Source organism: Diplotaxodon limnothrissa, linkage group LG20 (genome assembly GCF_057381915.1).
Source record: "Diplotaxodon limnothrissa isolate DT_005_m linkage group LG20, D_limnothrissa_male_GT1.1, whole genome shotgun sequence".
Lineage (NCBI taxonomy): Eukaryota > Metazoa > Chordata > Actinopteri > Cichliformes > Cichlidae > Diplotaxodon > Diplotaxodon limnothrissa.
Genome location: NC_140615.1, coordinates 9655479 through 9674246, shown reverse-complemented (window position 1 = coordinate 9674246; position 18768 = coordinate 9655479). Strand labels below are relative to the sequence as shown.

Here is an 18768-nt window from a genome sequence, read left to right as displayed (position 1 = left end):
AAAGTTAAACATTCCTGTAGTTAGGGAAGTAAGTGAGTACAAGACACTGAATACGTATGTTTCCCATTTTTACTGTGTAGGCTGTTTGTAATTCTACAACATTGTGCAAAAGAAAAATACTCTACAGTCATTTATTTAGAATAAACATAAGAAACACCCTTTTGGAAGAGCTGTGCACAAATGTGAACAATATAACAGTACATATTGTAGCTGAACATATGTAAATCATTCTGGCACATCCAGACGTTCCCGTCTGTCTGGCTACATGTTTTCATCTACATCACAATGGATACCATTCCTTGCAATGCAGCGAGGAAAATATCACCTGTAGTGGCGAATCCACCCTCTGCATGACTCAGCTGTGATGTCATCCCATGCTGCATCCATGGCTGCTAGCAGGGCCATTTGCGCATGTGAATGCCAGTCATAAACCTTCCACCTCCAGGCAGAGAAAAACTCCTCTTATCGGATTAAGGAATGGGGAGTAGGGAGGGAGAAATTCAACCAGCATTATGTCATGTGCTGCAAACCACTGTCTGACCAGATATGAGTGGTGAAAACGGATATTATCCCACACAACGACATACTTGTTAAGTTGGCCTCAACCCCTCTCATTCTCAGGGACTATGTCCCTGTAAAGAGTGTCTAAAAAAGTCAGGAAATGTTGTGTATTTTATGGACCAAGAAGGAGAATATGGGTGAGGATGCCATTGTCTGAGATGGCTGCACACATTGTAACATTCTCTCCACACCGGCCTGGGACATCGGTGGTTGCTCCCTGTCCAATGTGATTTCTTCCACGCCTTCTGCCTTTGGCCAGATTGAAACCCGCCTCATCAACGTATATGAACGTGTGCAGTGGTTCCTCTCCCTTTAGAGAGAGAGAGAAAATGGAACATCTTTTCCTGTGTAACATAATGCATTTTGTATGTTCTGTGAGTATATATACAAAATTGCTAGACTACTGCATAAAACTACACAAAGTAAAACAGTTTACAGTGCTGAAGGTTAGAGTATACATAGAAGACATGTTTTACCTGTACATACTAGTGACGGATCTCCTTCACTCTTTCACTGTTCTGTTCAAATGGCACTTTGTACAATTCTTTCATGCCCATTTCTTTTCTCTTGAGCACTCTGTCAGTTGTTGCAATTGACACAGATCCAATATTGCCAAATACACCGTTATCCTCTATGACAGCGCTTTGGGTTTCTTTCAACTTTATTGCATTGTTTGCAATCACCATTGCACAAATGGCTTCCTCTTGCTGCGGGGTAAAAAGGGGCCCTCTTCCACCTCCGCGAGGTTGTCTTTCAATCCTTTGTGGTGCAGATTACAGTAAAATTACAGTAATCTACACTCAACATGAGATATTATGAGATGTTGGATTACTTTTCAATACTATACATATCTGTTCTCCCTATGAAATGTTTGAATGATTGAACTCCCAGTGGTTCTTTCAACATTTGGTTGCACCCTCCCTCATCCATTATGAGGCCATGATTGACAACATGGTCAACAAGTGTTGCCCTAATTTCATTAGGAATCGGCCCATGTATTTTGGCGTCTTCTCCCTCTTCCCCTGTTTTGTCCCCCCCACATCCTCACGCCTCTTCCACGATGCTGACCTTCCTGTCCTGCTCAGTTCATATAGGCTTCCCAATTGAGGGTTCATGGGATTGATCCATGAGTGATTGTGAACAAGCGGCTTGGCATTGGTTACAACTAATACTTCACACACCTCCTTGTCAGTGAAAGCTGAAGTTCACCTGAGAGAAATTGTTCAATTTCCGGGACATTTCCAGGAAAAAATAATAATTAAAAAAAGTATAACATTTGCTTGACAGCATTTGAAAACTATACTTGTATATAATGACTCAAGCAATGAAATGAAGACAATTAGTTTTATTGGGAACGACTATTCAGCATCCAAAAGTATAGTTCATTTTGACTGACATGACATAAGCAAATGATAATGTTGTCGACGGCAGAGAATTGTATGAAAGCAACTGATACATGTCCAAGAGCACTTACAATTTGTTCAGAGGAAGGAGAAATTGCTACTATGATGTGCACAAATGACTAAATGTTGTTGAGGTTGCACTAATGGCTTTGAGAATTTTCATTCTGACCTGAGAAAAGCACCAAAGCGACTGAGAAAAACTGTAAATAACCTATCCAATATAGAGTAATCCATAAAGATATACGAGCTTTGAATGTGATGCACACGCTTCAGAATGTGGTAACAGCATGCCTATTGTCATGGTCCGGAGTCTGTTACTCCGTGTTTTAGTTTATTATTATTCTGTGGTTTTGTTTATTCTGGGTTTTTGTACTCTGCTTTTTCACGTTTCATGTTCCTATGTTCTGTGTCCCCCAGTCTGTGTCAAGTTTGTGTGTGAGTTGTGTCATTACGTGTATGTGTTTCCTGTTTTACTTTGAAGGTCTCTGTCTGATGTCAGTGCGTTCTCTTTACGTTTCCCCTGCCTCGTCAGCTGTGATGTCTCCCAGGTGTGTTTCCCTCCTGTTTCCCATCCCCTGATTGCTGGTCTGTGTATTTATAGTGTGTGTTCCCTCGTCCTTGTTGCATTATTCCCCTCCATCATTCTTTGTAATTCCCTGTGTATCCCTACATCGCCATTTCTGGTTAGTCTCTGTTAGTTTTTCCCTGTTTAGGTCGTACTTCTTCAGGCTTCTTGAAGGGCATTCAAAGCTCTTCTTCAGATGAAAGACATGTGGATGAGAAAGAACCAGTACTTTCTGATCAATGTCATTGCTGGATTTATTAAAGAGGAAAAAGACATACATGTTTTAGCCATGAGCCATCATTAGCATAACGTAAAACAAAAAGCAGTGACAATATATGCCTATTGTCACTGGTCCAAACGCCTATTCGAGTCCTCTCATCAAACACTGAATAATCATATATCTTTGTGAGAATAATTTGAGCACACTCCCAATGTCAGTATCACTTAAAGACAATCTTATTAGAAACATAATAAAATTGTGCATTACAAAGTTTTCATTGATTTTAAAAGAATGTATGTAACAATCTCTATGTGAGTTTTCAAGGTTGCTGACGTGACATTGCAAATGCGTGTGTGGTGTGTCGAACCATGTTGGAAAAAGGTCAGGATGAAGTCTATGAACCTTCACTATCATTAACTTTGACAGGATTACCCCGTTGACTCACTCAATCCCTGACACTGGCTCAAGAAGTAATGAACAGCCTAGCTAGTGTACTATTTCCTGTAGCTTCACATTATCACGTCGCTGTGGCGACTAAACAACAAGACTTGGAACCATGTGATAAAAATCCAGGTTGGTCAGGTTTGTAACACATGCACCAAAGCCATACTGCCATGAACTATGTGACTGGATTGTGACACCCTGTTTTTGTTTTCATGCATTTTTAAAGTTATACAATGATTTAATGCACACAATAATGCAGGTGTTACGACCCGGCTCAAAAGCCGCAACATAAAAAAAGGAGACGAATAACAGAGTGTGGGTGAGAAGAGGTTTCATCCTAAAATGGAAAACCAGGTTGGCTAAAATGGCTGGTGCCACCAAGGCAAAGACTAGTGCACTGCCGGGAAGCTTGCCTCAGGTATGCTTTTATCCACACCTGACTAGGTGTGGCCAATTAGCACCAGCTGAAAACACTGAGACGATTAGAAGCTGCACAGGGACGTAACACCTCCTCCCTTAAAAGGGTTCCTCTAGGACCCCTAAACAAATTAAAAGTCCCTCTGAAGCCTTGATCCCTCAAAAGTAAGTTGGCATCTTTAAGCATGGATGCCCCTACATGAGGATCTGAAGTTGCCACACTGAACACACAAAAAGTAACATGTGACCAACACAAAGGAGCACAACAGTCAAACCCAAAATGATTACCCGACCTGCTACAACACAAAACCAAAAGTAGCAACAAATAATCACAAGTGATCTGTTGTCTCCACCACACAGTCACATACAAGTGGCCCTATACCACAACAAGTTACTTTAATCCAAAAAGTTCAGTAAATCAAGCACACTAGTGACCAACCACAAAATAGAGAGCTATGGCCACACAATGATCACATCAAGGGTGGCTCAGCACCCCACAGTGTTATTGCCATCACCTGGCCAACAACACTCACAAGTGATCCAACAAAATAGCCATATTCCAAAATAGCCCCCACTTATGTTACGACCCGGCTCAAAAGCCGCAACATAAAAAAAGGAGATGAATAACAGAGTGTGGGTGAGAAGAGGTTTCATCCTAAAATGGAAATCCAGGTTGGCTAAAATGGCTGGTGCCACCAAGGCAAAGACTAGTGCACTGCTGGGAAGCTTGCCTCAGGTATGCTTTTATCCACACCTGACTAGGTGTGGCCAATTAGCACCAGCTGAAAACACTGAGACGATTAGAAGTTGCACAGGGACGTAACACAGGTTAACAATACAGCTTGTATTTAATGACCGGCTCAGTCGTCTCCGTCGCCGCCGCCGCCGCTGCCTTCCGCTGCCTTCCGCGCGGCCGGCAATGACGGCGAAGGACCAGTCACTGGGTAAAACTATGCAAAACTGAACAAAAATAAATTCTCTCTCTTTTTTTTTTTTTTTTAGAAAATGTTTGATGAATTGTAAATGTGTTCAAATGTGTTTACACATCATGATGTGCAACTGTAATTAATGATTCACCATTTCAAACATAATATCCAAGATGATTAAACTGATATTATAGTCATAACAGATCCCCTCCCTTTACTGTTCTCTTAAATATCAACTTGATTTCGGGTAGCAGTCATGTGTCTTTCCAAGAAAATGTTCTCGAGTTCAAAGTTTTTCATGTAGATCCTTCTCATTAAAATATGCTGATAAAAGTTGTACAAAAGGTTAGACCCTTCTCAGTCTTATCAATAGACAAAGGGGCCGCATTATAAGACCTGTTAATATTCTTTCCTGAGGAAGAAACCTCACCAGATATGTCTACTGTGCCTTTTGCAAAACACTGAAGACAAGAGTCAATCTCATTTGTGAGTAGGAATGAGAATTGATAAGAATTACATCCAATTCCATTATCGACATTACTTATCGATTTGATTCCTTATTAATTCTCGATTCTAGATTGGGTTCTCACTAGCTCTGCATTTAGAGTTACCACCATCACTAAGCAGCATATCAAAGACATTACATTTGTGCAAATTAATTGCATGTTGTCTGGTCAAATGTTCGCGTACGCTGGAGGTATTTCATCTCTTTGTTAAGATTAGTGTCAGGTCAATACTCAAAAAAGTAACACTTTTATTAAAGGTAATGCAGTACATTACTTAATTACTTCAAGAAGAAAATAATTCATTATACTCCTCATTACATTACTTTCATCTTACTCTGTAAAATGATCTGAAGTACACTGTCTTATAATAACCATTTCACAATATAAACTTGAGGCTACAGCCCCACACACCAACACAAATCCCTATCCTGATGAGGACACATATATGAAGAGAAAGCCAACAGAACAAATGAAAGAGGAAGCATATGTTTCTTCTACTGTAGAAACATGCACTGATAGAAATGGAGGCTGCAGCCTGACTGCTCATCCGTTTGTTACCTGATGAAGTTCAGCATCAGCTTCACCGCAGCTCACAAATGATGGCTCACTTGAGCCGTCCTGGGCTGAGGTCGGCATTCCATCAGCTTTAGCATCACTCTGGGTTCTAGGCTAGATTAGCATTAGCATGCTGTCTGTGCAGGTGTTTGCAAAGAGCCAAAGTTGTGGTGGTAGCATAATGCAGCTGTTTCTGTCCTGGATGCAGTTTGCACTTTACCATTATGCCCTTGTCCTTTAGAGCAATAAAAATAGAAGTAAGGTCCATACCCATGATGCAAACCATCCTGCTATTTTCCTCAGCTGACAACTGAAATTAGCTGAATGTAGTGCAAGTGCAAGAATCGATGAGTCCAAGAGATTCGACTACTAGGAACTGGTTCTTGAAGAGAACTGGTTCTCGATTCCCATCCCTTTTCATGTAACATCATCCTCTGGGGTCTTGGTCATTGTTTTCAGTCTTATCACATATTAGCGCTCAGTTACACAGGCCTAAGGACGGATCAGGGTTCCCATGGCAACCTCCAGATAGTAGAACAAAATATGTATTCCCCAGCTGGTTTGCGAGTACTTGCTGGGTGAAATCGGCCACAATGTGGGTGCTGTATCTCTTTGTGGCCTTCCAGTTGCTTTGGCTGCTAACAGATTGCCACAGTAGTTTGCATGGAAAATGGCAACTTGTCTGCAAACACTTGCAACATGTTTGGCAATGAACAGCGAAACTGCAGAATGTCTAAAGCCAACCACAATCTTTTCTCTGTCAGAGTAAAAGTTGTCCCTTATGTGCAACCAACACAGTTCAAAAGGCACAACTTTTACTTTGAAAGTGAAAAGTCTCTGTTTGTGGTTGGATTTGCTCTTTTTCAGGTTTCACTACAGCTCAGGCAGCAAATGGTAAATGATTGCAAACGAGTCTGGGTTTTCCATGCAAACTATTGGCGACTGTCACCAATACTTATGGTATACTTATACTTGTGTTTATAAGTATTTTGACAGTGCTAGATTTTAACCAAAGCACTTTTATCTAATGTTCACACACACGCTTACACTCCAATGGGGCAACTCTGGCTTTACTATCTTGCCCAAGGATACTTCGACATGCAGACTGGAGGAGCCTGAGATTAAACCATCAACTTCAAATTTGCAGACAACTGTGTCTCTCTGTGTGTGCCGGTACTCTGAAGTACTTCATTCCAGATGTATGTTCACTTTGAAATAACTATATGCATGCTGTATTAAAATGCCAAGCTTTGGCTTTTCTTTGAGAGTAACTTCCTATAAATAGATTGTGTACATAATGTCGAGATCAAAAAGTAATTGGACACGAAGTCAGAAAAAGTTATTATATTTAATATTGTGTGGAAAATGCTTTTACTTTTTGACCCACAGACATCAGCAGATGGTTTGCCTCTTCCCCGGTGAAGCTCTCCCTGTCATTCACAGCAGTCACTGTCAGCTTTTGGTTGTTTGGGGACTCAATCAATCAAAAATATGCAACCTCTTCACCATGTGTTCACATTGGCAGTATGAATGATGAAATGTCATCTCATGAGTTTTGATGAATTTGGCTGAATCTGAGCACTCATTTTGCTTGTGTATATCTTGGCATTCACCCCATTGCTTCTGCCAGCAGTAAATCCTCAATAAATGTCATGTTGCCAGTGTCTTTGGCAGCTAGACATGCCCAAGTAACTTTGATGTCTCTCTAACAGATTAATGCTTTGATTGAATCACATTATTCATATTATTTACTTGTATAGTCAATTTTTTAAATTGACAGGTAATTCCATCTCAGCGTAACAAGTGACTATCAACTCTGAATGAGTTTTTTCCTTCGTGAACTTACGCTGAAATAAATCACAGCTGCCCACAATATGTTATATTGCAGATGAAATACTATTCATTAACTGCACAAATATTGTGTTCTGCATGCTAGTACTACAACTAGCATGCAGAATGTAATACTAATACTGTGCCATACTAGTACTATTGTTGCAGTACTGGTATACTGCAATAAACATAGTGGAACATACATTACAAACAGTGCATAGTGGAATCTAAATGGATCTGAATGGTGTCTAAATACACTTCAGAGCTTCATTACAGAAGAAAAGCACACACGTTTGTAAAAATCTTTGTGTGTGTGTTGATTTTTTTGTGTGAAATCGCTTCCCATTGTAGTTACTATTAACATGACAGCGATGAGGAAAGCTAAAATTAAAATGCATATAACTGCTATCACAGTTGGTTAACAGTTATCTGGATGAAGTTTGTGACGTGGGTTTCCAAATACAGATCATTAACTTTGACTAAATTATCTTTTTCAGAGAGACTGCAAATCTAAGTCACTGGGTCAGGAAGCAATGAATAGCCTTGCTTCACGCCGTTGCATTACTGTTGCAAACTAATCAGTAAGACCCAGTTAAATATCAACCAGGTTTCTGGTACTGGCTGTGCGTGTTTTTCTAAGAAAATGTCCATGGTGGAAAGATTAAATCTGAGCAAAGTTCACTGTGATGTTAAAAATTCTTCTAGATAAAATAGATAAAGCCTTTTTTTTTATCAGTGAACAAAGAGGCTACTTTCAGAAGTTGACATTCTTTCCTAAGGACAAAATCTCACCAGATGTGTCTGCTGTGCCTTTTGTGACATGAAGTAAGAAGCACTGAAAACGAGAAACTAATTTGTAAGTTCTTAACCTTCTGGGCTCTTGGCCATTACTGCTCTGTACAGATGTGTCTGATGTTTCATGTTACTGTGTAAAAATGTATAAATTCAAATGATTTTAACAAAAACGTAATCATTTTCTTTTTAACATGAGTTCCTTTGCAATGCTAACACAAAACCTTCTTTAGTTTCTTTAAATGGTGCATTATGTTTAAAGCAGTTCTATATCAGCCTGTCAAAAAATCAATACAGTAAAAAGTGTTGTTGCTGTTGTTTAAACTGTGTTGAATTTCAGTCTTTTTGAAATGCTATATGCTCCGTTTACTATTAACATGACAATGATGAGTAAAATAAATGTATATACAATACAAAGTAAAGGTCTGGAGTCATCTTTCATTTTATTACATTTTATTTAAAAAAAGGCAAATATGTGCAGTGATTTATTGAAAGATGTGTACATAGAAATACAGTATATATAACACAATCAGAGCTTGTACAAGTCTAATAATCATCGATATTTGGTATAATTACCTTTATTCTTCAACACAGTCTGAAGTCTCTTAGCCAGCTTTCTTATACTTTCTTTAAGTAATACTTCTCTAGGCTTCTTGAAGAGCATTCAAAGCTCTTCTTCAGATGAAAGACATGTGGATGAGAAAGAACCAGTACTTTCTGATCAATGTCATTGCTGGATTTATTAAAGAGGAAAAAGACATACATGTTTTAGCCATGAGCCATCATTAGCATAACGTAAAACAAAAAGCAGTGACAATATATGCCTATTGTCACTGGTCCAAACGCCTATTCGAGTCCTCTCATCAAACACTGAATAATCATATATCTTTGTGAGAATAATTTGAGCACACTCCCAATGTCAGTATCACTTAAAGACAATCTTATTAGAAACATAATAAAATTGTGCATTACAAAGTTTTCATTGATTTTAAAAGAATGTATGTAACAATCTCTATGTGAGTTTTCAAGGTTGCTGACGTGACATTGCAAATGCGTGTGTGGTGTGTCGAACCATGTTGGAAAAAGGTCAGGATGAAGTCTATGAACCTTCACTATCATTAACTTTGACAGGATTACCCCGTTGACTCACTCAATCCCTGACACTGGCTCAAGAAGTAATGAACAGCCTAGCTAGTGTACTATTTCCTGTAGCTTCACATTATCACGTCGCTGTGGCGACTAAACAACAAGACTTGGAACCATGTGATAAAAATCCAGGTTGGTCAGGTTTGTAACACATGCACCAAAGCCATACTGCCATGAACTATGTGACTGGATTGTACAATGATTTAATGCACACAATAATGTAGGTTAACAATACAGCTTGTATTTAATGACAGGGATGTGTGGATATCCCCAAATAATATTAAATTTAGCTATAGAATCTATATGGTTACAGATTATATGTGAAGCTAGTGTGTAAGAGGGGCGATAAGGATGTGTGTATTTGAGGGGTTTTTTTTATGTATATGAGTATTTATTTCATATATTTATAAATCTCTAAGATTTAGTGTGTAATGTGAGGGAGGACAAATATGAATAAGCAACGACAGGATCATAAATCAAATCAAATCAAAATCAAATCACTTTTATTGTCACATCACATGTGCAGGTACATTGGTACAGCACATGTGAGTGAAATTCTTGTGTGCGAGCTTCACAAGCAACAGAGTTGTGCAAAATACAATAATGTAAACAAGAAAAATACAAGAATGGCTACATCTGAAACTAATAAATATATGTACAATATATAATAGTATATGCATTTCTGGATGTGTATACTAAATATTTTTCTACGTGTGTGTGTGTGTGTGTGTGTGTGTGTGTGTGTGTGTGTGTGTGTGTGTGTGTACACACACACACATAAAGCTCCAAGTCCAAAAATAAAACCGACTATATTTCTGGTTGGCTATCAGTTTATCCAGTGATCTGTGATTATCCTTCAGTGTGACCACAAATAAATCAAATAAATCTGACTCTGCTGAAAGGACCAATATGTTCTGAACATTTTTCTACCATGTCTGTTTTCACTTGTACAGCACGTACAAGGAACTTTGTCCTCTTCCTCGACTGACATGTGCTGTGTCAAATCTAGAGTTGTCTTCAAGGTCTCAAAGCAATCAGATCACAAGACAGACAGCAACTATCCTCAGGCAAGTTGGGGAGAGAGGAGCTCAGGAGCTCTCTTGGCTTTCAGAATAAAACTTTGCCTTTATCTCTTTGCTACAAAAAAAAAAAGAATATAGGAATACTTAGAAATACCGTCACTACTTGCAGCCACTTGGATCTGATGCAGAAGATTTCATTTGATGCCTGTGCACCATTGTCCACAAGAAGGATTTATTTATCCCAATAGGTATGTACAACTTTATTACTAGCTTTTGATACAGCTGCAGACATAACAAGGTAGTTACTGACAAATGTTTAAAGATTTTCAAAAACACATTATTTTTCCCCCACAATAATTATATTTTATCATGATAATTTTTCAACAATGTCTAAAGTACTGGCAAAGATAAGAAGCATTTTTGTACTTCAGCCATGGCAGAGAGAAGGCGAATGAGTTACAGCGTCCACAGGGAGGTCCTGGATGAAGAAGCAATGGATGAGATGGGACAAAAGTCTGTATCAAAAACATCTCTGCGTGAGAAGGTCAAAAAGTCAGTAAGGTAAAGCACTTTACAGTATATTTAATCAACTGTATATCTCATCCCATTCACAAATGACATTAACCTCCTAGGACCTGGTGTCCACATATGTGGACATCACATTTTGGGTTATTTTGACTAAAATACTCAATTTTGCTCTACATGGGCCTGATATCCACTTACGAGGACATTATACTGCGTCTGTTCTATCAAACTTTTAAACAAATATCCTCATACGTGGCTCTTATTTTTCTTAAAAACAAAAATAAGGTTTAAAAAAATCTGGTAATTCTTTGTTTTTTCATTCATCGGGCCCCAATCAGCCCAAATATCAAAGAGAAATTAAAAATGCATGTCGTGAAAGAGTTCAGGTCTTAGGAGGTTAATACTATAAACAATAAGCGTTCTACTGATGAATGATATCAGCAGACATACTCCAGTTTTACAGTTGATCATAGAAACGATGAGATCAATGAACTGAACAAAAAAAAAGTATATAGACGAGTAACATCAGCATCACCACAGGTATTATGCCAAAAAAAATTATTTCTAAAGACCACAAGCTGGCTGTACACATGCATATATCTGCTGTAAAGTCTTTAACTTCATGTGGCTGTCAGACTGTGTAGAAAGGGCGATGGCTCACTTTTGGGACCAGCCTCAAGTGGCTATCCTAGGAACTGCAATTATAGATTGAATTCATAGCTCTTGATCACATAAACCAAATCAAACTCAAAGAAAAGTGTTAAGTCTTGCTCTATCTAATTATTGCATGCAAAAGCCATATTGAGGTATGAGTCTCACTTCACACTTTTGTTAAAGCGTCTGCACTGGTCTACACTTAGGTTAAGATATTTTAAAGTTTTAAAAAAAAGTTTAAAAAAAGTTAAAAATCTTGATTCTTATGGCCTTAAGAGTTAAAGCTCCCCCACATCAGTCTATTCCACTCCTATTCTCCAAACCGGATCCTTAGGTCAGCAGATAGAGGTCTTCTGGTGATTCGACGTACCCGTCTGAAAACTAAGGGGGATTGCAAACCTTTGCGACAAAATTGTGGAACAGCTTATATCGCTCTATTCTCACCCTTGACTCTGTGGCATACAACATCTGAAAACACATCTTTTCAGACAGGCACTTGGGTAATGTCTCTGTGTTTTGTGTGGTTTTACTTGATTTAGGTGTGCTCATTTTGAATGCCTCTGTAAAGCACGTAGTGGCTGGTTTTCGTCTTACTTATTAACTTTTTCAGTAGTTCAGTAAAAAAGCTGGAGACATCAGAAGTGGTTTGGCATCAACTTCATGATTAATAAAAAAGCTTATCCCTGAAGTATTTTCTTTTAAATATCACTTTCTGCATCTATTTTTACCCTCTGCTGACACAAAACACATCAGGTGTTCTGGCCACCAGATGAAGAGCTGCCTGCTGGGTACTGTTCCTATTTTGTCATGGCTTCCCCGTTACCCCATCAGAGAAAATGCCTTGGGTGACCTGATTTCTGGGATAAGTGTGGGCATCATGCAGCTGCCACAGGGTGAGATGAAAGTTCAAGAGATAGTAGGAGAGCTAGATATAGATATAATGTTCTAATTTGTTTATCATAAACTGCGGTCAAAAATGTTTCTTCTCCATTGTTGAAATAATAAAATGTTTCTTTATTTATTATAAAAAGTGTAGAAAATCCTCTGTTCCTATCACTGCAGGTATGGCCTATGCCTTGCTGGCATCTGTTCCTCCAGTATTTGGCTTGTACTCATCCTTCTACCCAGTCCTTATCTACTTCATCTTTGGCACATCCAAACACATCTCAGTGGGTATGTAATAGTTTATGGTTGCGTGTTCTATTACAGCTTGGTATTAAACTAGTAATAATGTGGCAACAGATAGTTACTACTATTAATTACAAATTAACATACAAGTAAATATCTTGCCTCAATAGTGGTTATATATGAGTAATATTACCTTGAAATGTGTGTATCACAACAGAAAGTGATGGCAATTGTTCTGTCCTCACTAAGCGTTGTCCTCGTGAACGTAGACTCAGCTATACAGACAGCTAAACACTCTCCTAATCAAAATCCAGGGAACAGGCCAATGTGTTGAGTTGGATGATTTAATAAGGAAAAAGTGTGAAACTGTTGACAAAACCAGAAATAAACCAATAAAAATGTTGCCTCAATATACAGTATAACAAACACATATTCAAAAATATGAGCACAATATTTATCTGCTTAGTGAGTGCCCGAATAAAACATCAAATGAAATCACACTCATGATCAAAACGTTAAAGAAACCACATGACATATGAGCTAGCTTAACCTCACTAGCTTAGGTTATACATGCATTCAAATTAAATTCTAACTACAAACTATATCACGCCTTCACAACAAATAATAATGCACACAAGTTGTCTCAGTGATAACAAACAATATTACTCACAGATGATGCCGTTTATCAGCTTGTGAAGGCATGGATGGCAACAGATTAATGGAGGTGAAACTGCCTCTGGCTCGATCTTACAGAGTAAAAAAAATACACAAAAACAACCACTAGAGGGCAAACTGCTGCAGAACAGAAAATACCTAATGCCAGCATACTCCCCACCTGACATCCCCAGGATGTCAAACTGCACATCACTTGACAGAGTTTCTCTGCAACAGGAGTATAACTTCAGACACTGGCCTTAAGTAAAGTTTTGGAACACTGTCTCTGAAAACTTTCACCTCGACCTTCCTGACCTTCCCATCGTCACTTGGAAAAGTCCTTGTGATCAGTCCTGTGGGCCAGTCATGTCTCTTCAGTGAATTGTCTTTCATTAGAACAACGTCTCCGTCCATGAGATTAGGTCTCTCCGTTCTCCATTTCTTTCGACCTTGTAGACTACTGAGGTACTCCCTTTTCCACCTCTCCCAGAATGTGTTGGCCAAGCTTTGAACCTGATGCCACTGACGTCTGAAGATATTACTATCATCAAAGTTACCAGGAGGAACAGGAAGTACAGCAATCTTCTGAGTTAGCAGCATAGCAGGAGTGAGGATGAGAGGTTCGTCTGGATCTGTGGACACTGAAGTAAGTGGTCTGGAATTGACAATTGCAGTTACCTCTGCCATAAATGTTGTCAGGACCTCATGTGTGAGCTGAAAAGACCCAAGCTTGAGGAACATTGCGTCAAGGATCCGACGTGTGACACCGATCATCCTCTCCCAGCTTCCCCCCATGTGTGAAGAGTGGGGAGGGTTAAACAGCCATACACAGCCCTGATCAGACAGGTAGTTGGACACTTCCTTGTTGTTACAGCCTTTGGAAGTGATCCCAAGCTCTCGACAGGCTCCAACAAAATTAGTACCACAGTCTGACCTTAGCTGTTTGACAGGCCCTCTAACTGCAAAGAAGCGTCTTAGAGCGTTAATGAAGCTGGATGAATCCATTGATTCGATGACCTCGATGTGTATAGCACGCACGCTCATACATGTGAAGATGATTGCCCAACGCTTACTGTTGGCTAGCCCTCCACGTGTCCTCCTTGAGGTGACACACCATGGTCTGAACACATCCAATCCAACAAAGGTGAACGGAGGATCTGTACTCAAGCGATCAGCAGGCAGGTCTGCCATTATCTGCTCCTCCTCTCTCCCACGCAATCTTCGACATGTCACACAGTTGTAGACCAAACTGCTGACAGACCGTCTTCCTCCAACAATCCAGAAACCAGCACTCCTCAAAGCGCCTTCCGTCAAGTGTCGTCCTTGATGGCAGACTTGTTCATGGCAGTGTCTGATAAGCAAGGAGGTAACATGATGTTTACCAGGCATGATAACTGGCTGACCCTCTTCTGCTGTGAGCTGTGACTTTTTCAGTCGTCCTCCGACGCGGAGAAGACCTTCAGAATCAATGAAAGGACAAAGCTTGCTGAGAGAGCACTGTTTAGGGACCTGACCTCCCTTTTGTAAGCAGTGTATTTCTTCTGAATAGACCTGCCTTTGGACAGCAAGAAGAATTCTGATCCTTGCATGATGCAGCTGGTCTGGACTGAAAAGCAGCTTGCAGTTGTGCCAACCGTGGCAAGGACCTTCTTTTGCTGCCCTTGTAAAGGAGTAAGCAATGTGGCAGAGCCTGGCAATAGCTCTGGTGAGTGACCTCCAACTTGAAAATCGCTCAAAGCGTTTACTGCCCAGCTGAAATGACAAATTTGTGGCACAAGTCACTACTTCTGGACGTAGTTCCACATCTGTTGCGGGTTCAACTAGGCTGAAAGCTTCCTGTTTTAAGTGACAATGTTGCTTGTCTACAAGAAAGGCTGGTCCAGACAACCAGGAGGAAGCTGCAAGCTGGTTAGCTGGAATCGCTCTAGTTGCCTGGTCAGCTGGGTTGACATCAGAAGGAACATAGTTCCATTGGCTTTTGTTGGTTGAACGTCTGATCCTTTGTACCCTGTTATGAACATAGACGTAGAACCGTCTAGAGTCATTAAATATATACCCAAGCACTACTTTACTGTCTGAGAAAAGCTTGATGTCGTCTACCTGAATGTCCAACTCTGCAGACATAACCTCTGCCAGTTCCACTGCAAGAACGGCTGCACAGAGCTCAAGCCTTGGGATGGTGATGTCAGGCTTAGGTGCCAACTTTGTTTTCCCAAACAGGAATCCAACTTCGCTATGTCCTGCAGCATCTGTGACTCTCAGATAAGCAACAGCAGCAATAGCTTTGGTAGATGCATCACAAAAGATACAGATCTCCTTGCTCTGAGCTGTGGAGAGTGGGACCATTGTGTAGGCCCTTGGGATCTTCAACTCTCTTAGGTCTTGAAGAGATGTGCACCACCTCTGCCACTGTTCAAGCTTTTCTCGGGGCAGTGGTGCATCCCAGTCACAAGTCTCAGTAGTGAGTTCTCTCAAAATGAGGCGGCCCTGAACACTGAAGGGAGCAGCGAACCCCAACGGGTCAAATAAGCTGTTGATAGTAGACAACACACCCCGACATGTAAAGGGTTTTTCTGCGCAGTCCACATGGAAAGTTAGAGTATCTGTAGCAAGATCCCAACCAAGACCCAGGCTGCGCTGCATGGGAGGGGAGTCCTGACCCACGTCCAGGTCTTGCAGGTTGCTAGCAAGATCTTCAGCTGGAAATGCCCTCATGACCTCAACACTGTTAGACACAATCTTGTGTAGTCTGAGGTTGGATTGCGCTAGCATGTCTTGTGCACCTTTCAGCACTTTGATGGCATCTTCTGCACCGAGGAAAGATTTCAGGCCATCATCAACATAGAAATGTCTGTGCACAAAGCTCCGCACTTCGGGTCCATAGTCCTCTTCACCCTCCATAGCCGTCCTCTTCAGGCCATAAATGGCCACAGCTGGCGAGGGACAGTTACCAAACACATGAACCCTCATGCGGTACTCCAGCACTTTGTCATCAAGTTGGTGGTTACGAAACCACAAGAATCGGAGGTGGTCCCGATGATCCTCCCTCACTAGGAAACTGTGGAACATCTGTTGAATGTCTGTCATCACAGCCACTGGGTCCATTCTGAAACGCATGAGAACCCCAATTAGGGTGTTGTTGAGGTCCGGGCCTTGTAAGAGCACATCATTCAATGAGATGCCTTTGAACTGTGCGCTTGAATCAAAGACGATCCTTATTTTTCCCGGTTTCTGGGGGTGATAGACACCAAAGGAAGGTAAATACCAATACTCTTTGTCAGGCTCTGGTGGAGGAGCTGGCTCAGCGTGTCCATTTTTGAAAATATCCTCCATGAAATCTATGAAATGATGTTTCATCTCCGGTTTCCTATTCAAGGTACGGCGAAGTGACATCAGTCGGCTGAGGGCTTGCTCTCGATTATTTGGTAAACGTGGTCTTGGACTACGAAATGGCAGGGGAGCCACCCAGCTGTTGGAATCATCTTTCTTGAACTCCTTGTTCATGATCTGGAGGAAGATTTCATCTTCGATGGAGGGTGCCAGCTTATCATCCTCTTTTGAATGGCTGAAGACCAGCTCACCTAAGCTTGGCCGACTGGAAGTCAGTGTGTCAGGGGATATTAGCTGTTCCTCTATGAACTTTTCTTTGCAGATGATCCTGTTCTCACAAGGCTTGAAGTAGCTTGGTCGTCCATTCTCAAGGACATTGGTCTTGAATGTGTTGACAGTCGGCCGGTGAGCCCCACCGAGACAGACGTCACCGACTATTACCCAACCCAGGTCCACTTGTTGGGCATAAGGTTCGTTGTGACGGCCGTTACGCTGACTGCGCACTTTGTGAACTCTGATGATGTCCCTCCCAAGTAACAAAAGTATCTCAGCTGACGCATCAAGAGGAGGGATCCTGTCAGCAATACACCTGAGATGCTTGTGGCTTTGGGCGGCTTCTGGAGTAGGGATTTCGTCCCTATTATTGGGAATCAGGTTGCACTCAATAAGAGTCGGCAATGATAAGTGCAACTGTCCATCAGCTGACTCCACCATAAATCCAGAGGCCCTTCTTCCAGCAGTCTCGGTGATTCCTGAGCATGTTTTGAGGGTATAGGGGGAAGCCTCACCCTGGATGTTAAACATGTCAAAGAATGCTGATCTGGCTAGCGACACATTGCTTTGGTCATCCAGCATCACGTATGTCCTCACCTTTTGGTCTGGGCGACCCTTGGGATACACACTGACCAGACAGATTTTGGAACATGATTTACCTTTAAGACCCTGACCACACACGGCTGTGCATGAAGAGGCTGCTATGTCAGTGACACACTCGGTAGGCTCCCCACCATGCTCTGCAGAAGGTGGTCTGGAACTTGGAGCCCAAGGTGCCGGTCCAGGATGGAGTGCTGCAATGTGCCGGTCGCTGTCACACTCAGAGCAGTGGGTGTCAGCTTTACACTCTTTAGCTTGGTGAGTTGCTGAAGCGCAACATTTAAAACATATGGAGTGCTCCACCAGGAAGCGTCTTCGCTCTGCAAGTGGTCTTTCTCGAAAGCCTCTGCATTTCCTGAGGGAGTGAGGTTTCTTGTGGAGAGGACACTCTCTGTCTAGATCAACGGTGAGTCCTTTGGAGGACTGAGAGGTGGGGGGGTTTCCTACCTCAGTTTTACTTACGGATAAAGGAGGTTTGGATTTCCATTGTTTGGAGAAGGATCCGTCACCTTTGAACACAGCTGAACTGAAGTTAGCAAAAGCAAAGCTAGGATCATTTCTCATCTCTGCATGGTTATACACGAAGTCCACAAAAAATGAGAAAGGGGGATATGGAACTTGGTGCTCCCTCTTATAGCGAGACCCCTGAGTTATCCACTGTTCTTGGACATTGTGGGGCAGTTTCTCCGCTATAGGGTTTATTCCCCTTGCAGTGTCTAGGAAGCTGAGCCCTGGCAAATATCCCTCTTGCTTAGCAGCTTCGATCTCTAGGAGCAGGTCTCCGAGTTCTTGAAGCTTCTGGTGATCTCTATTTGAAAGCTTTGGGAAGTGGTTCAATCTATCGAAGAGAGAAGCTTCAATGGCCTCTGGAGAGCCATAACACTTGTCCAGCCTTCGCCAAAGCATGTTCAAACCCATGAATGGATTGTTGACATAAACTGCCCTTATCCTCTTGGCGTGGTGTAGCGACTCCCCACCAAGCCACTTAATGAGCAGGTCCAGTTCTTCACTAGGTTTGAGGCTAAGTCCCTCCACAGCGTTAACAAAGCTAGATTTCCATGACAGATAACTAGCAGGCTGGTTATCAAACACTTTTAGTCCAGCTGTGACAAGGTCTCGACGCGCCAGATATACAGCTAACTCAGATACACCTTGAGCCTCCAGTGGTGAGCGGGGTGGAAGTTGGTTTGTTGAGTCTGTGCAGCGATGTGTGTGCA

The 18768-nt window shown here is 41.4% G+C and overlaps 1 protein-coding gene across 1 annotated transcript in view; it reads left to right on the top strand.

The window, feature by feature from the left end:
* Window positions 1–10820: 10820 nt before the first annotated feature.
* slc26a6.2 (solute carrier family 26 member 6, tandem duplicate 2) overlaps window positions 10821–18768 on the top strand; it is a 35476-nt gene continuing 27528 nt past the window's right edge. The window contains exons 1-3 of the mRNA XM_085345458.1: window positions 10821–10948; window positions 12320–12459; window positions 12629–12739. Of these exons, the coding sequence (XP_085201584.1) occupies window positions 10821–10948; window positions 12320–12459; window positions 12629–12739 (379 nt within the window). The remainder of the gene's footprint in view (window positions 10949–12319; window positions 12460–12628; window positions 12740–18768) is intronic.